The 14,176-nt window shown below is 50.5% G+C and overlaps 1 protein-coding gene across 2 annotated transcripts in view; it reads right to left on the minus strand.

Annotated features, from left to right (window-relative positions):
* Positions 1-4,347: 4,347 nt before the first annotated feature.
* The window catches only part of CCDC102A (coiled-coil domain containing 102A), a 48,757-nt gene continuing 38,928 nt past the window's right edge, over positions 4,348-14,176 (minus strand). For both annotated transcript variants that reach the window (XM_040409973.1, XM_040409972.1), the window contains exons 4-9: positions 12,714-12,822; positions 11,173-11,289; positions 10,886-11,095; positions 10,174-10,344; positions 9,516-9,619; positions 4,348-5,320 (exon numbers count right to left, since the gene is read on the minus strand). In XM_040409973.1, coding sequence (XP_040265907.1) covers positions 5,197-5,320; positions 9,516-9,619; positions 10,174-10,344; positions 10,886-11,095; positions 11,173-11,289; positions 12,714-12,822 — 835 coding nt within the window. In that variant the 3' untranslated portion in view covers positions 4,348-5,196. The remainder of the gene's footprint in view (positions 5,321-9,515; positions 9,620-10,173; positions 10,345-10,885; positions 11,096-11,172; positions 11,290-12,713; positions 12,823-14,176) is intronic.

A 14,176-nucleotide genomic window follows, 5' to 3' on the forward strand; every position in this document is an offset into this window, starting at 1 on the left:
GATATTTTTATAGAGCTGGTCGATACGGACGTGGCGATACCCAATATGTATTTTTTACCAATTTTTTTAAACTTTATTTGGGGAAAATGACGTTTTTGTTTATTTTTACTTGAAACTTTTAATTTTTGGGGGGGGAAACTTTATTTTTTCAACTTTTTTTTACTTTATTTTTTGTCCCACTTTGGGACTTTTGGGGGTCTAATCCCCTTTACAATGCATTCCAATACTTCTGTATTGGAAAGCATTGGCTGTATGAGTAATACAGTGAGTATTACTCATACAGCTTCCGGGGCCTGTGAGATCCAGGGGGCTGCCTTCCTTAGCCATCACGCTGCCTTCCATGCCATCGGGTCCCCTCTACAGCCGCATGGGGACCCGATGGCACCGCCGCCCGCAACCGCCGGATAAGGTAAAAGCCGCAAACCGCAAGTCTGAATTGACCTGCGGTTTGCGGCGATCGCCGACACGGGGGGGGGGGTCACGGGACGGACCCCCCCCCCCCCCCCCCCCCGACGTTGTGACAGGATGCCCGCTGAATGATTTCAGCGGACATCCTGTTGCGATTAACCCCCGCCGCGCCGCAATCGCGATTTAAACTTAGGACGTACCGGTACGCCCTGAGTCCTTAAGGGGCTAGAGTATACACACTACTTACAAAAAGTTAGGGATATTTGGCTTTTGGGTGAAATTTATGGAAAATGTAAAAAGTTCTGGCTCCAGTGATGTTATGTGATGAAAGTCGGGCATGAAGCAGAAGCAGTAATGGTGATTTCCTCATCTCAAACGATTTATTATAACAACAGCCGACCCCAGTGCTGGGTACACCGCCACCAAATGTCAGTGTCTTGTTGAAGCTGCCTTTATTTCATTGGCTAAGAAGGAAAAGAAGATAAGATAACACTTGGCGTCTTGATATTCACACTTCTCTATCAGTCTCAGGAACTTGTCTGTGGCCTTGAGCATCAATTCCAGCTTGATAACGTCTCCTCCTAGTCGCCTTAGGGTCCATTCACACGTCCGTAGTGTATTGCGGATCCGCAATACACCCGGCCCGCACCCCCATAGAACTGCCTATTCTTGTCCCCAATTGCAGACAAGAATAGGACATGTTCTATTTTATTGCATTCTGTGTGCTCTCCACATCCTTTCCTGCCCCATAGAGAATGAATGGGTCCGCACCCATTCCAGATAATTGCAGAACGGGTGCGGAGACATTCTATGGACGTGTGAATGGACCCTTATCGTCCGCTGAGGCATGGCACCCACTCTTCTTGAAGGGCGGCCCGCAGGTCATTGAGGTTCTGGGGTACAGAGTTACAAGCCTCTACGCGGCGACTCAGCTGATCCCAGACGTTTTCAATGGGATTCAGGTCTGGAGAAAGTGCAGCCACTCCATGTGAGGTCCCCCGGTCTCCAGCAGCCATTCCCTAATGATGGGACCCGGATGAGCTGACCCATTGTCCTCCATGAAGATGACATTAGGCCTGTGTTGTTCCTGCAGAGGCACAATGACTGGATTACTGATGTTCTTCAGGTAGTCTGGGCTGTCACTGGACCATTCACAGTGTAGGGCAGTTCTGTACTGACGGGACACACCGGCCCACACTGTGACACCGCCACCACCAAAGGCTCGTCTGGTGACAGTGGCTGATGCAGAGCGCCCTCCATGACGTCTCCATCATCGTTGGCGCCATTATTTCTGCTCAGCGTGAATGGACTTTCATCAGTGAACAGCACTGAGGCCCACTGGTCCCTCATCCAGCGTAGATGTTCCCTGGCCCATGCAAGACGATGACACCTGTGCCTGGTGGTGCGGTCAGGTACCTTTCAGGTCAACCAGAGAATGCGTCACCTGTGAGTCCCCAGCGGATGATAAGTGGTGTAGTCACCTGTGTGAGGGTTTTTACCGATCACGATTGCGGTATTCCTATATGGTCTTATGATACAGGGGCGGCCTGGATGTAACATTCACGAACCATGGGGAGGGGCAGATGTGGCGCTGGCACACAGCGATTATATCCCTGACACCACACAGTCTGTAAAACCAGTTTATTTCCATGAAGTCGGCTGCACTTACAGAAAAGTATAAAAATAGATTATAGATATAAGGCATTGTGCAGAGCACGTCCCCTATAGAGGGTACGAGGGTGCCAGCAAGGGGGTTCCTGCAGACACTACACTCAGGAGACGTCTGTATGGATCCTCTGGGGTCATATATGGCACTGAGGCGTGCCCACAACCTGATGCAGGCGACTACCAGATATATTTATGGGGAGCACGCTGTAGATACTGGAGAAAACCACAGCTTCCTTACCACTAAAGATTGGACTTTTTTTGCTCATCAAAAGTTTAGTTGGCAGACATGGCTTACCTGGAGAGAGCGTGGCCTAACAGAAAACGTATAAAATCCTAAGAATTTTAGTGAAAATCTACACCTCATAGATTTTATTTTCAGTGTGCACCTGGGCATACGCACACCACGGAGCGCGAGCCTGGTCACACGCACACCACGGAGCGCGAGCCTGGTCACACGCACACCAAGGAGCGCGAGCCTGGTCACACGCACACCACGGAGCGCGAGCCTGGTCACACGCACACCAAGGAGCGCGAGCCTGGCCATACCCATACCACTCATGCTGAAAATATGTATGCAAATGTGTTGGGAGTCCATACTCCATGATATACTGGTCAGAGGTCTATGGTCCATTATAGTTCTATTATACAGTGAGGAACAGAAGTATTTGAACACCCTGCGATTTTGCAAGTTCTCCCACTTAGAAATCATGGCGGAAATTCACATTGTAGGTGCAGTCCCGCTCTCAGAGAGACAGAATGAAAAAATATATATATTAATTCAGGAAATCACATTGTATGATTTTTAAAGAATGTCTTTGTCTTGCACTGCTGAACAGAAGTATCTGAACACCTGAGAAACAGCAAGAATTCTGGCTCTCATAGACCTGTTACTGCGCCTTTAAAAAGTCCACCTCTACTCCACTCATTCATCTAACTTAGTAGCACCTGTCTGAGCTCTTTAAAGACCCCTGTCCACCCCACAGTCAGACGCCAACTACTACCATGGGCAAGACCAAAGAACTGTCAAAAGACACCAGAGACAAAATTGTGGACCTCCACAAGACTGGAAAGTGTTGTGCCTTATTACCACCCGACAAAAGGGCTACGGGGCAATTGCCGAGCAGCTTGGTGAAAATAGGTCAACTGTTGGAGCAATTGTTAGAAAATGGAAGAGGCTAAAGACGACTGTCAGTCTCCCTCGGACTGGGGCTCCATGCAAGATCTCACCTCGTGGGGTATCACTGATGATAAGAAAGGTGAGGAATCAGCCCAGAACTACAAGGGAGGAGCTGGTCAATGACATGAAGAGAGCTGGGACCACAGCTTCAGAGGTCACTGTCGGTGGAACACTACGCCGTCATGGTTTCAGATCATGCATTGCACGGAAGGTTCCCCTGCTCAAGTCATCACATGTCCAGGCCCGTCTGAAGTTTGCCAATGACCATCTGGATAATCCGGAGGAGGCCGGGGAGAAAGTCATGTGGTCAGAGGAGACCAAAGGAGAACTTTTTGGTCTAAACTTCACTCGTCGTGTTTGGAGGAAAAAGAAGGATGAGTTGCATCCCAAGAACACCATCCCTGGGGGGGTAACATCATGCTTTGGGGTGGCTTTTCTGCGAAGGGGACAGGACGGCTGCACTGTATTAAGGAGAGGACGAATGGGGCCATTTATTGTGAGATTTTGAGCAACAACCTCCTTCCCTCAGTCAGAGCATTGAAGATGGGTCGTGGCTGGGTCTTCCAACATGACAACGACCCGAAGCACACAGCCAGGATAACCAAGGAGCGGCTCCGGAAGAAGCATATCAAGGTTCTGGAGGGGCCTAGCCCGTCTCCAGACCTAAATCCAATAGAACATCTTTGGAGGAAGCTGAAACTCCGTGTTGCTCAGCGACAGCCCCGAAACCTGACAGATGTAGAGGAGATCTGTGTGGAGGAGTCGGCCGAAATCCCTGCTGCCGTGTGTGCAAACCTGGTCAAGAACTACAGGAGACGTCCGACCTCTGGAACTGCAAACAAAAGCTTCCAGACCAAATAGTAACACAGATTTTCTCAGGTTTTCAGATACTTCTGTTCAGCAGAGCAAGACAAAGAAATTCTTTAAAAATCATACAATGTGATTTCCTGATTTTTTAATATTTTTTATTCTGTCTCTCAGAGTGGGAATGCACCTACAATGTGAATGTCAGACCCCTCCATGATTTCTAAGTGGGAGAACTTGCAAAATCGCAGGGTGTTCAAATACTTCTGTTCCTCACTGTATATTAGAGGACAGAGACATCTCCTCACCTCCCAGCAGTCTGGACTCTGTAGTCTCCTCTCCCTGCAGCCTCTATGTAATATATATTAGAGGACAGAGAGATCTCCTCACCTCCCAGCAGTCTGTAGTCTCCTCTCCCTGCAGCCTCTATGTAATATATATTAGAGGACAGAGAGATCTCCTCACCTCCCAGCAGTCTGTAGTCTCCTCTCCCTGCAGCCTCTATGTACTATATATTAGAGGACAGGGAGATCTCCTCACCTCCCAGCAGTATGTAGACTCCTCTCCCTGCAGCCTCTATGTAATATATGTTATTAGAGGACAGTGGCATCTCTCTCTATACTCCATGATATACTGGTCAGAGGTCTATGGTCCATTATGGACCTTCTAGATTAGAGAGTCCATACTACGCTGTACGTTTGATTCACTGCTTGGAATACCATTGGGCCATTATGTTTTCTTTACCTGTCGGGGTATGAAGTCCATTATAGTTCTATTGAATACCTGTATATAGTCCCTTAAATAGCAGTTATATACCTGAAGTCCATTATATACTGGTCATATGGTCAATCCCAGGCATGGGAGGACAACGAGGTGAAGAGTGCAGTGCTGCTGCGTACACCTATATTACGCCAGTGACTGGGTGCATCGTGGGTAGGGTGCACTGACTGGCAGGGCAGGTAGAGGGCTGTAGATAGAGGGTGGTAGGTCCGTCAGCTCTCCATCCGGGGACTGATAGAGCAGGATGTCCTCCATGTATGACCATGATGAATGTGCAGGTGGAGGACACTTCAGTGTGACACTGACCGACGCTCCTCATCCTCTTGGATATCAATCCTCTCAGACTAGGACAGACACTTCTATGGCACTTGGATCTGAAGATCATCCTCGTCAGGGTCACTTCCGATCTCCCCGGTGTCATCATTTCCAAATCGTGAAGTGCGCAGCTTCCCGAACAAGGGTGGATTCTGCTGCCGCCGTAGCCTTCGGGAAACAGACAGCGACTATGGGGTTAATGGAGAGGTCAGGGCCTGATCATAACATGCATAAAAGGGGTTTTCTGAGACTCTGATATTGATGACCTATCCATTGGTAGGGGTCCGACAACCAGGACCCCCGCTGGTCAGCTGTTTGAGGAGGCCTTGGCACTTTGTGAGCGCAGCGGCCTCGTCTCAGCTTACCAACCACAGCACCGTCCACTAGATAGAGGCGACGCTTGGTACATAGACTTTATGTATATACAGCACATACATTTGCAAGAAAAAGTATGTGACCCCTTTGGAATGATATGGATTTCTGCACAAATTGGTCATAAAATGTGATCTGATCTTCATCTAAGTCACAACAATAGACAATCACAGTCGGCTTAAACTAATAACACACAAAGAATTAAATGTTACCATGTTTTTATTGAACACACCATGTAAACATTCACAGTGCAGGTGGAAAAAGTTTGTGAACCCCTAGACTAATGACATCTCCAAGAGCTAATTGGAGTGAGGTGTCAGCCAACTGGAGTCCAATCAATGAGAAGAGATTGGAGGTGTTGGTTACAGCTGCCCTGCCCTATAAAAACACACACCAGTTCTGGGTTTGCTTTTCACAAGAAGCATTGCCTGATGTGAATGATGCCTCGCACAAAAGAGCTCTCAGAAGACCTACGATTAAGAATTGTTGACTTGCATAAAGCTGGAAAGGGTTATAAAAGTATCTCCAAAAGCCTTGCTGTTCATCAGTCCGCGGTAAGACAAATTGTCTATAAATGGAGAAAGTTCAGCACTGCTGCTACTCTCCCTAGGAGTGGCCGTCCTGTAAAGATGACTGCAAGAGCACAGCGCAGACTGCTCAATGAGGTGAAGAAGAATCCTAGAGTGTCAGCTAAAGACTTACAAAAGTCTCTGGCATATGCTAACATCCCTGTTAGCGAATCTACGATACGTAAAACACTAAACAAGAATGGATTTGATGGGAGGATACCACAGAGGAAGCCACTGCTGTCCAAAAAAAAACCATTGCTGCACGTTTACAGTTTGCACAAGAGCACCTGGATGTTCCACAGCAGTACTGGCAAAATATTCTGTGGACAGATGAAACCAAAGTGGAGTTGTTTGGAAGAAACACACAACACTATGTGTGGAGAAAAAGAGGCACAGCACTCCAACATCAAAACCTCATCCCAACTGTGAGGTATGGTGGTGGGGGCATCATGGTTTGGGGCTGCTTTGCTGCGTCAGGGCCTGGACGGATTGCTATCATCGAAGGAAAAATGAATTCCCAAGTTTATCAAGACATTTTGCAGGAGAACTTAAGGCCATCTGTCCACCAGCAGAAGCTCAACAGAAGATGGGTGTTGCAACAGGACAACGACCCAAAGCATAGAAGTAAATCAACAACAGAATGGCTTAAACAGAAGAAAATACGCCTTCTGGAGGGGCCCAGTCAGAGTCCTGACCTCAACCCGATTGAGATGCTGTGGCAGGACCTCAAGAAAGCGATTCACACCAGACATCCCAAGAATATGGGATATCTGTAAAGAGGAATGGTCAAGAATTACTCCTGACCGTTGTGCACGTCTGATCTGAAACTACAGGAAACGTTTGGTGGAAGTTATTGCTGCCAAAGGAGGTTCAACCAGTTATTAAATCCAAGGGTTCACATACTTTTTCCACCTGCACTGTGAATGTTTACATGGTGTTCAATAAAAACATGGTAACATTTAACTCTTTGTGTGTTATTAGTTTAAGCCGACTGTGATTGTCTATTGTTGTGACTTAGATGAAGATCAGATCACATTTTATGACCAATTTGTGCAGAAACCCATATCATTCCAAAGGGTTCACATACTTTTTCTTGCAACTGTACATGTATTTAGAGACACAGTGTATATAAAATGTGAAACACAGAACATGAAAAGCATAAACGAGATCAAACCGACGATAAAACTGAAATCCACGCTGCAGGAAGACTAAGTATGACCCCGTCCACGTAGAGGAGAGATACCCCGACCTCCAGCAGTACATGTCCTATAAGAACAGTATGAACCCGTCCACATAGAGGGGAAATACCCCGACCTCCAGCAGTACATGTCCTATAAGAGCAGTATGACCCCGTCCACGTAGAGGAGAGATACCCCGACCTCCAGCAGTACATGTCCTATAAGAACAGTATGACCCCGTCCACGTAGAGGGGAGATACCCCGACCTCCAGCAGTACATGTCCTATAAGAGCAGTGTGAACCCGTCCACATAGAGGAGAGATACCCCAACCTCCAGCAGTACATGTCCTATAAGAGCAGTATGAACCCGTCCACGTAGAGGAGAGATACCCCGACCTCCAGCAGTACATGTCCTATAAGAGCAGTATGAACCCGTCCACATAGAGGGGAGATACCCCGACCTCCAGCAGTACATGTCCTATAAGAGCAGTGTGACCCCGTCCACGTAGAGGAGAGATACCCCGACCTCCAGCAGTACATGTCCTATAAGAGCAGTGTGACCCCGTCCACGTAGAGGGGAGATACCCCGACCTCCAGCAGTACATGTCCTATAAGAGCAGTATGAACCCGTCCACATAGAGGGGAGATACCCCGACCTCCAGCAGTACATGTCCTATAAAAGCAGTGTGACCCCGTCCACGTAGAGGGGAGATACCCCGACCTCCAGCAGTACATGTCCTATAAGAGCAGTATGACCCCGTCCACATAGAGGGGAGATACCCCGACCTCCAGCAGTACATGTCCTATAAGAGCAGTGTGACCCCGTCCACGTAGAGGGGAGATACCCCGACCTCCAGCAGTACATGTCCTATAAGAGCAGTGTGACCCCGTCCACGTAGAGGGGAGATACCCCGACCTCCAGCAGTACATGTCCTATAAGAGCAGTGTGAACCCGTCCACGTAGAGGGGAGATACCCCGACCTCCAGCAGTACATGTCCTATAAAAGCAGTGTGAACCCGTCCACGTAGAGGGGAGATACCCCGACCTCCAGCAGTACATGTCCTATAAGAGCAGTGTGAACCCGTCCACGTAGAGGGGAGATACCCCGACCTCCAGCAGTACATGTCCTATAAAAGCAGTGTGACCCCGTCCACGTAGAGGGGAGATACCCCGACCTCCAGCAGTACATGTCCTATAAAAGCAGTGTGAACCCGTCCACATAGAGGGGAGATACCCCGATCTCCAGCAGTACATGTCCTATAAGAGCAGTATGAACCCGTCCACATAGAGGGGAGATACCCCGACCTCCAGCAGTACATGTCCTATAAGAACAGTATGAACCCGTCCACATAGAGGGGAGATACCCCGACCTCCAGCAGTACATGTCCTATAAGAGCAGTGTGACCCCGTCCACGTAGAGGGGAGATACCCCGACCTCCAGCAGTACATGTCCTATAAGAGCAGTGTGACCCCGTCCACGTAGAGGGGAGATACCCCGACCTCCAGCAGTACATGTCCTATAAGAGCAGTGTGAACCCGTCCACGTAGAGGGGAGATACCCCGACCTCCAGCAGTACATGTCCTATAAGAGCAGTGTGACCCCGTCCACGTAGAGGGGAGATACCCCGACCTCCAGCAGTACATGTCCTATAAGAGCAGTGTGACCCCGTCCACGTAGAGGGGAGATACCCCGACCTCCAGCAGTACATGTCCTATAAGAGCAGTGTGACCCCGTCCACGTAGAGGGGAGATACCCCGACCTCCAGCAGTACATGTCCTATAAGAGCAGTGTGAACCCGTCCACGTAGAGGGGAGATACCCCGACCTCCAGCAGTACATGTCCTATAAGAGCAGTGTGAACCCGTCCACGTAGAGGGGAGATACCCCGACCTCCAGCAGTACATGTCCTATAAGAGCAGTGTGACCCCGTCCACGTAGAGGGGAGATACCCCGACCTCCAGCAGTACATGTCCTATAAGAGCAGTGTGACCCCGTCCACGTAGAGGGGAGATACCCCGACCTCCAGCAGTACATGTCCTATAAAAGCAGTGTGACCCCATCCACGTAGAGGGGAGATACCCCGACCTCCAGCAGTACATGTCCTATAAGAGCAGTGTGACCCCGTCCACGTAGAGGGGAGATACCCCGACCTCCAGCAGTACATGTCCTATAAGAGCAGTGGATAGATATATATATTAATGTAGACAGCTGACACATATACGTAGGTAGGTCCCATCATGCACCTGGACTGTAGATGCTCCACTTGAACCTGCAGGTTTTCATTCAGCTCGGTTTGTTCATCGAGAGATCTCTGCAATTTGCGCGTCTGATTCTGCGTCTCATCCAACTGCAATGAGAGATTCATCGAAGGATCTGAGACATCAGCAGAAAGGATCCCAACCCCCAGGGAGTGTATTAGGCATGATAAAGAGGCAGGTTGTCAGCAGTAATAGATGTTACTATAGTATAAGGTGTGGGGGTCTCATGTCTGATCACATGTCATTACATCAGTGATGTCATCAGCAGGGGGCGGGACCGACAACCTCTCACACGATATACAGGCAGGTTGTCAGCAGTCATAGATGAATAGATGTTACTATAGTATAAGGTGTGGGGGTCTCATGTCTGATCACATGTCATTACATCAGTGATGTCATCAGCAGGGGGCGGGACCGACAACCTCTCACACGATATACAGGCAGGTTGTCAGCAGTCATAGATGAATAGATGTTACTATAGTATAAGGTGTGGGGGTCTCATGTCTGATCACATGTCATTACATTAGTGATGTCATCAGCAGGGGCGGGGCTGTGACTGTGTGGGCGGGGTCTAGTAGTGGCAGGTCTTGGCTTTGGACATGCTTGCTTCTGGTTCCTGCCCTCTGGTCATCCACCATGTTACCTGGTCCTCTGCCTGCCCCAGCTCCTTCTTCAGCTCCTCCACCCGGAGGCGCAGTTTCTTCACCTCCACCTCCAGCTGCTCCAGGCGGCGGCCGGCGTGGCCGAGCTCTGCAGACTTTTCATGATGCTGCTTCTTCAGCTTGGTGTGATTGTGCCGCAGGTCGGAGAGCTCCTAGTGATAACAGGAAACATGGAGGCGATGTCACCTGAGCGCACAGACGTGGCAGGTCCAGGTCACAGGAGGGGACACTGGGGAGAGGCCTCCCCATACAGGAGGTGTTGGGGGGGGGGTTTCCCCCGTACAGGAGGTGTTGGGGGGAGGGGGTTTCCCCCGTACAGGAGGTGTTGGGGGGGAGGGGGTTTCCCCCGTACAGGAGGTGTTGGGGGGAGGGGGTTTCCCCCGTACAGGAGGTGTTGGGGGAGGGGGTCTCCCCATACAGGAGATGTTGGGGGAGGGGGTCTCCCCGTACAGGAGATGTTGGGGGAGGGGGTCTCCCCGTACAGGAGGTGTTGGGGGAGGGGGTCTCCCCGTACAGGAGGTGTTGGGGGAGGGGCCTTTCCCGTACAGGAGGTGTTGGGGGAGGGGGGTCTCCCCGTACAGGAGGTGTTGGGGGAGGGGGGTCTCTCCGTACAGGAGGTGTTGGGGGAGGGGGGTCTCCCCGTACAGGAGGTGTTGGGGGAGGGGTCTCATGCATGTAGGGGGGCTCATGCACCTTGTTCTTCTCGAAGAGCTCTGCCTGTATGGTCTTGAGGTCGGAGTCCAGGGCACTGACAGTCTGTCTTCTCTTCCGAGTCAGAATCTCCTCCAGGTCCTGGATCTGAAGCCGCAGCTTCTTGTTCTCTCGCTCCAGGTTGAGTTTCTCGGTCTCCAGTCGCTCGCGCCGTCCCCACTCCTCTGCGTTCTCCGCCTGGAGCCCCTCCATCTATACAGACCATATAGAGACTTACAAAAGGCACAACAGGAGACAGGGTGATAATGGGGAGAAGAGTGGACAGGTACCTCCGCCCGCAGATCCGCCAGCTTCTTATCCATGCTGCAGCGCACCCCAAGCTCGTCCTGCAGATCTTCTGAGATCCGACCCAACTCATCCTGGTGCCGGTCCCTGAGGAGGGTGAGCTGGAGAGACAGGGTCAGCCTCCAATCACTAGGTGTCCCCCACCCATGTATGACAGCTCCATCCCCCGGCCTCCTTGCTATACACCCACTGCCCCGCCACCATTATCACCAGATGTCACCGCCCTCCCGTCACATTCCTCAGCCCCCTGACTATACACCCCCAGCCCCGCCCCATCACCAGATGTCAACGCCCTCCCGTCACATTCCTCAGCCCCCTGACTATACACCCACAGCCCTGCCCCCATCACCAGATGTCACCGCCCTCCCGTCACATTCCTCAGCCCCCTGACTATACACCCACAGCCCCGCCCCCATCACCAGATGTCACCGCCCTCCCGTCACATTCCTCAGCCTCCTTGCTATACACCCACAGCCCCGCCCCCATCACCAGATGTCACCGCCCTCCCATCACATTCCTCAGCCCCCTGACTGTACACCCACAGCCCCGCCCCCATCACCAGATGATACCGCCCTCCCGTCACATTCCTCAGCCCCCTGACTATACACCCACAGCCCCGCCCCCATCACCAGATGTCACCGCCCTCCCGCCACATTCCTCAGCCCCCTGACTACACACCCACAGCCCTGCCCCCATCACCAGATGTCACCGCCCTCCCGTCACATTCCTCAGCCTCCTTGCTATACACCCACAGCCCCGCCCCCATCACCAGATGATACCGCCCTCCCGTCACATTCCTCAGCCCCCTGACTATACACCCACAGCCCTGCCCCCATCACCAGATGTTACCGCCCTCCCGTCACATTCCTCAGCCTCCTTGCTATACACCCACAGCCCCGCCCCCATCACCAGATGTCACCGCCCTCCCGCCACATTCCTCAGCCCCCTGACTATACACCCACAGCCCCGCCCCCATCACCAGATGATACCGCCCTCCCGTCACATTCTTCAGCCCCCTGACTATACACCCACAGCCCATCCCCCATTACCAGATGATACCACCCTCCCGTCACATTCCTCAGCCCCCTGACTATACACCCCCAGCCCATCCCCCATCACCAGATGATACCGCCCTCCCGTCACATTCCTCAGCCCCCTGACTATACAACCACAGCCCCGCCCCCATCACCAGATGATACCGCCCTCCCGTCACATTCCTCAGCCCCCTGACTATACACCCCCAGCCCCGCCCCATCACCAGATGTCACCGCCCTCCCGTCACATTTCCCAGCCCCCTGACTATACACCCACAGCCCCGCCCCCATCACCAGATGTCACCGCCCTCCCGTCACATTCCTCAGCCCCCTGACTGTACACCCACAGCCCATCCCCCATCACATTTCCCAGCCCCCTGACTATACACTGATATAAGCCCACACATCCCATATCCCAAACTCCTGACTACACATTCATATAGCCCCGCCCCCACACATCATGGCCATGGCGCTGGATGGAGGTCTGTTACCTGGGTGACGGCCTCCTGTCTTGACTTGTTCAGCTCCTCACATTTCATCCTCCACTGGCTGACCTCGGCCTCCATCTTCTCCAGCCTCTTACTTAGAAGCATCTTGTCTCTATACAGATAGGGAACATTATATACGTAACACCATGCAGAAGGGACATCAGTGACGCCTATAGGACAGCTCCTCCCGTGTCCGTCTCATCCCGTATAGGGCTTATATACAAACATACACAATGACCTCTAAAGACTGTATATAACTATACAGGCCCAATACACACTCCCACAAACAAGCTCTATATACAGAGATACATCCCATATAGGACCTATACAAGCTATATATACAGAGATACATCCCATATAGGACCTATACAAGCTATATACATAGATACATCCCATATAGGACCTATACAGTCTATATACAGAGATACATCCTATATAGGACCTATACAAGCTCTATATACACAGATACATCCCACATAGGACCTATACAAGCTATATATACAGAGATACATCCCATATAGGACCTATACAAGCTATATACACAGATACATCCCATATAGGACCTATACAGTCTATATACAGAGATGCATCCCATATAGGACCTATACAGTCTATATACAGAGATGCATCCTATATAGGACCTATACAGGCTATATACAGAGATACATCCCATATAGGACCTATACAGGCTATATACAGAGATACATCCTATATAGGACCTATACAAGCTCTATATACAGAGATACATCCCATATAGGACCTATACAAGCTATATACACTGCGTGCAGAATTATTAGGCAAATTAGTATTTTGACCACATCATCCTCTTTATGCATGTTGTCTTACTCCAAGCTGTATAGGCTCGAAAGCCTACTACCAATTAAGCATATTAGGTGATGTGCATCTCTGTAATGAGAAGGGGTGTGGTCTAATGACATCAACACCCTATATCAGGTGTGCATAATTATTAGGCAACTTCCTTTCCTTTGGCAAAATGGGTCAAAAGAAGGACTTGACAGGCTCAGAAAAGTCAAAAATAGTGAGATATCTTGCAGAGGGATGCAGCACTCTTAAAATTGCAAAGCTTCTGAAGCGTGATCATCGAACAATCAAGCGTTTCATTCAAAATAATCAACAGGGTCGCAAGAAGCGTGTGGAAAAACCAAGGCGCAAAATAACTGCCCATGAACTGAGAAAAGTCAAGCGTGCAGCTGCCAAGATGCCACTTGCCACCAGTTTGGCCATATTTCAGAGCTGCAACATCACTGGAGTGCTCAAAAGCACAAGGTGTGCAATACTCAGAGACATGGCCAAGGTAAGAAAGGCTGAAAGACGACCACCACCGAACAAGACACACAAGCTGAAACGTCAAGACTGGGCCAAGAAATATCTCAAGACTGATTTTTCTAAGGTTTTATGGACTGATGAAATGAGAGTGAGTCTTGATGGGCCAGATGGATGGGCCC

Source organism: Bufo bufo, chromosome 10 (genome assembly GCF_905171765.1).
Source record: "Bufo bufo chromosome 10, aBufBuf1.1, whole genome shotgun sequence".
Taxonomy (NCBI): domain Eukaryota; kingdom Metazoa; phylum Chordata; class Amphibia; order Anura; family Bufonidae; genus Bufo; species Bufo bufo.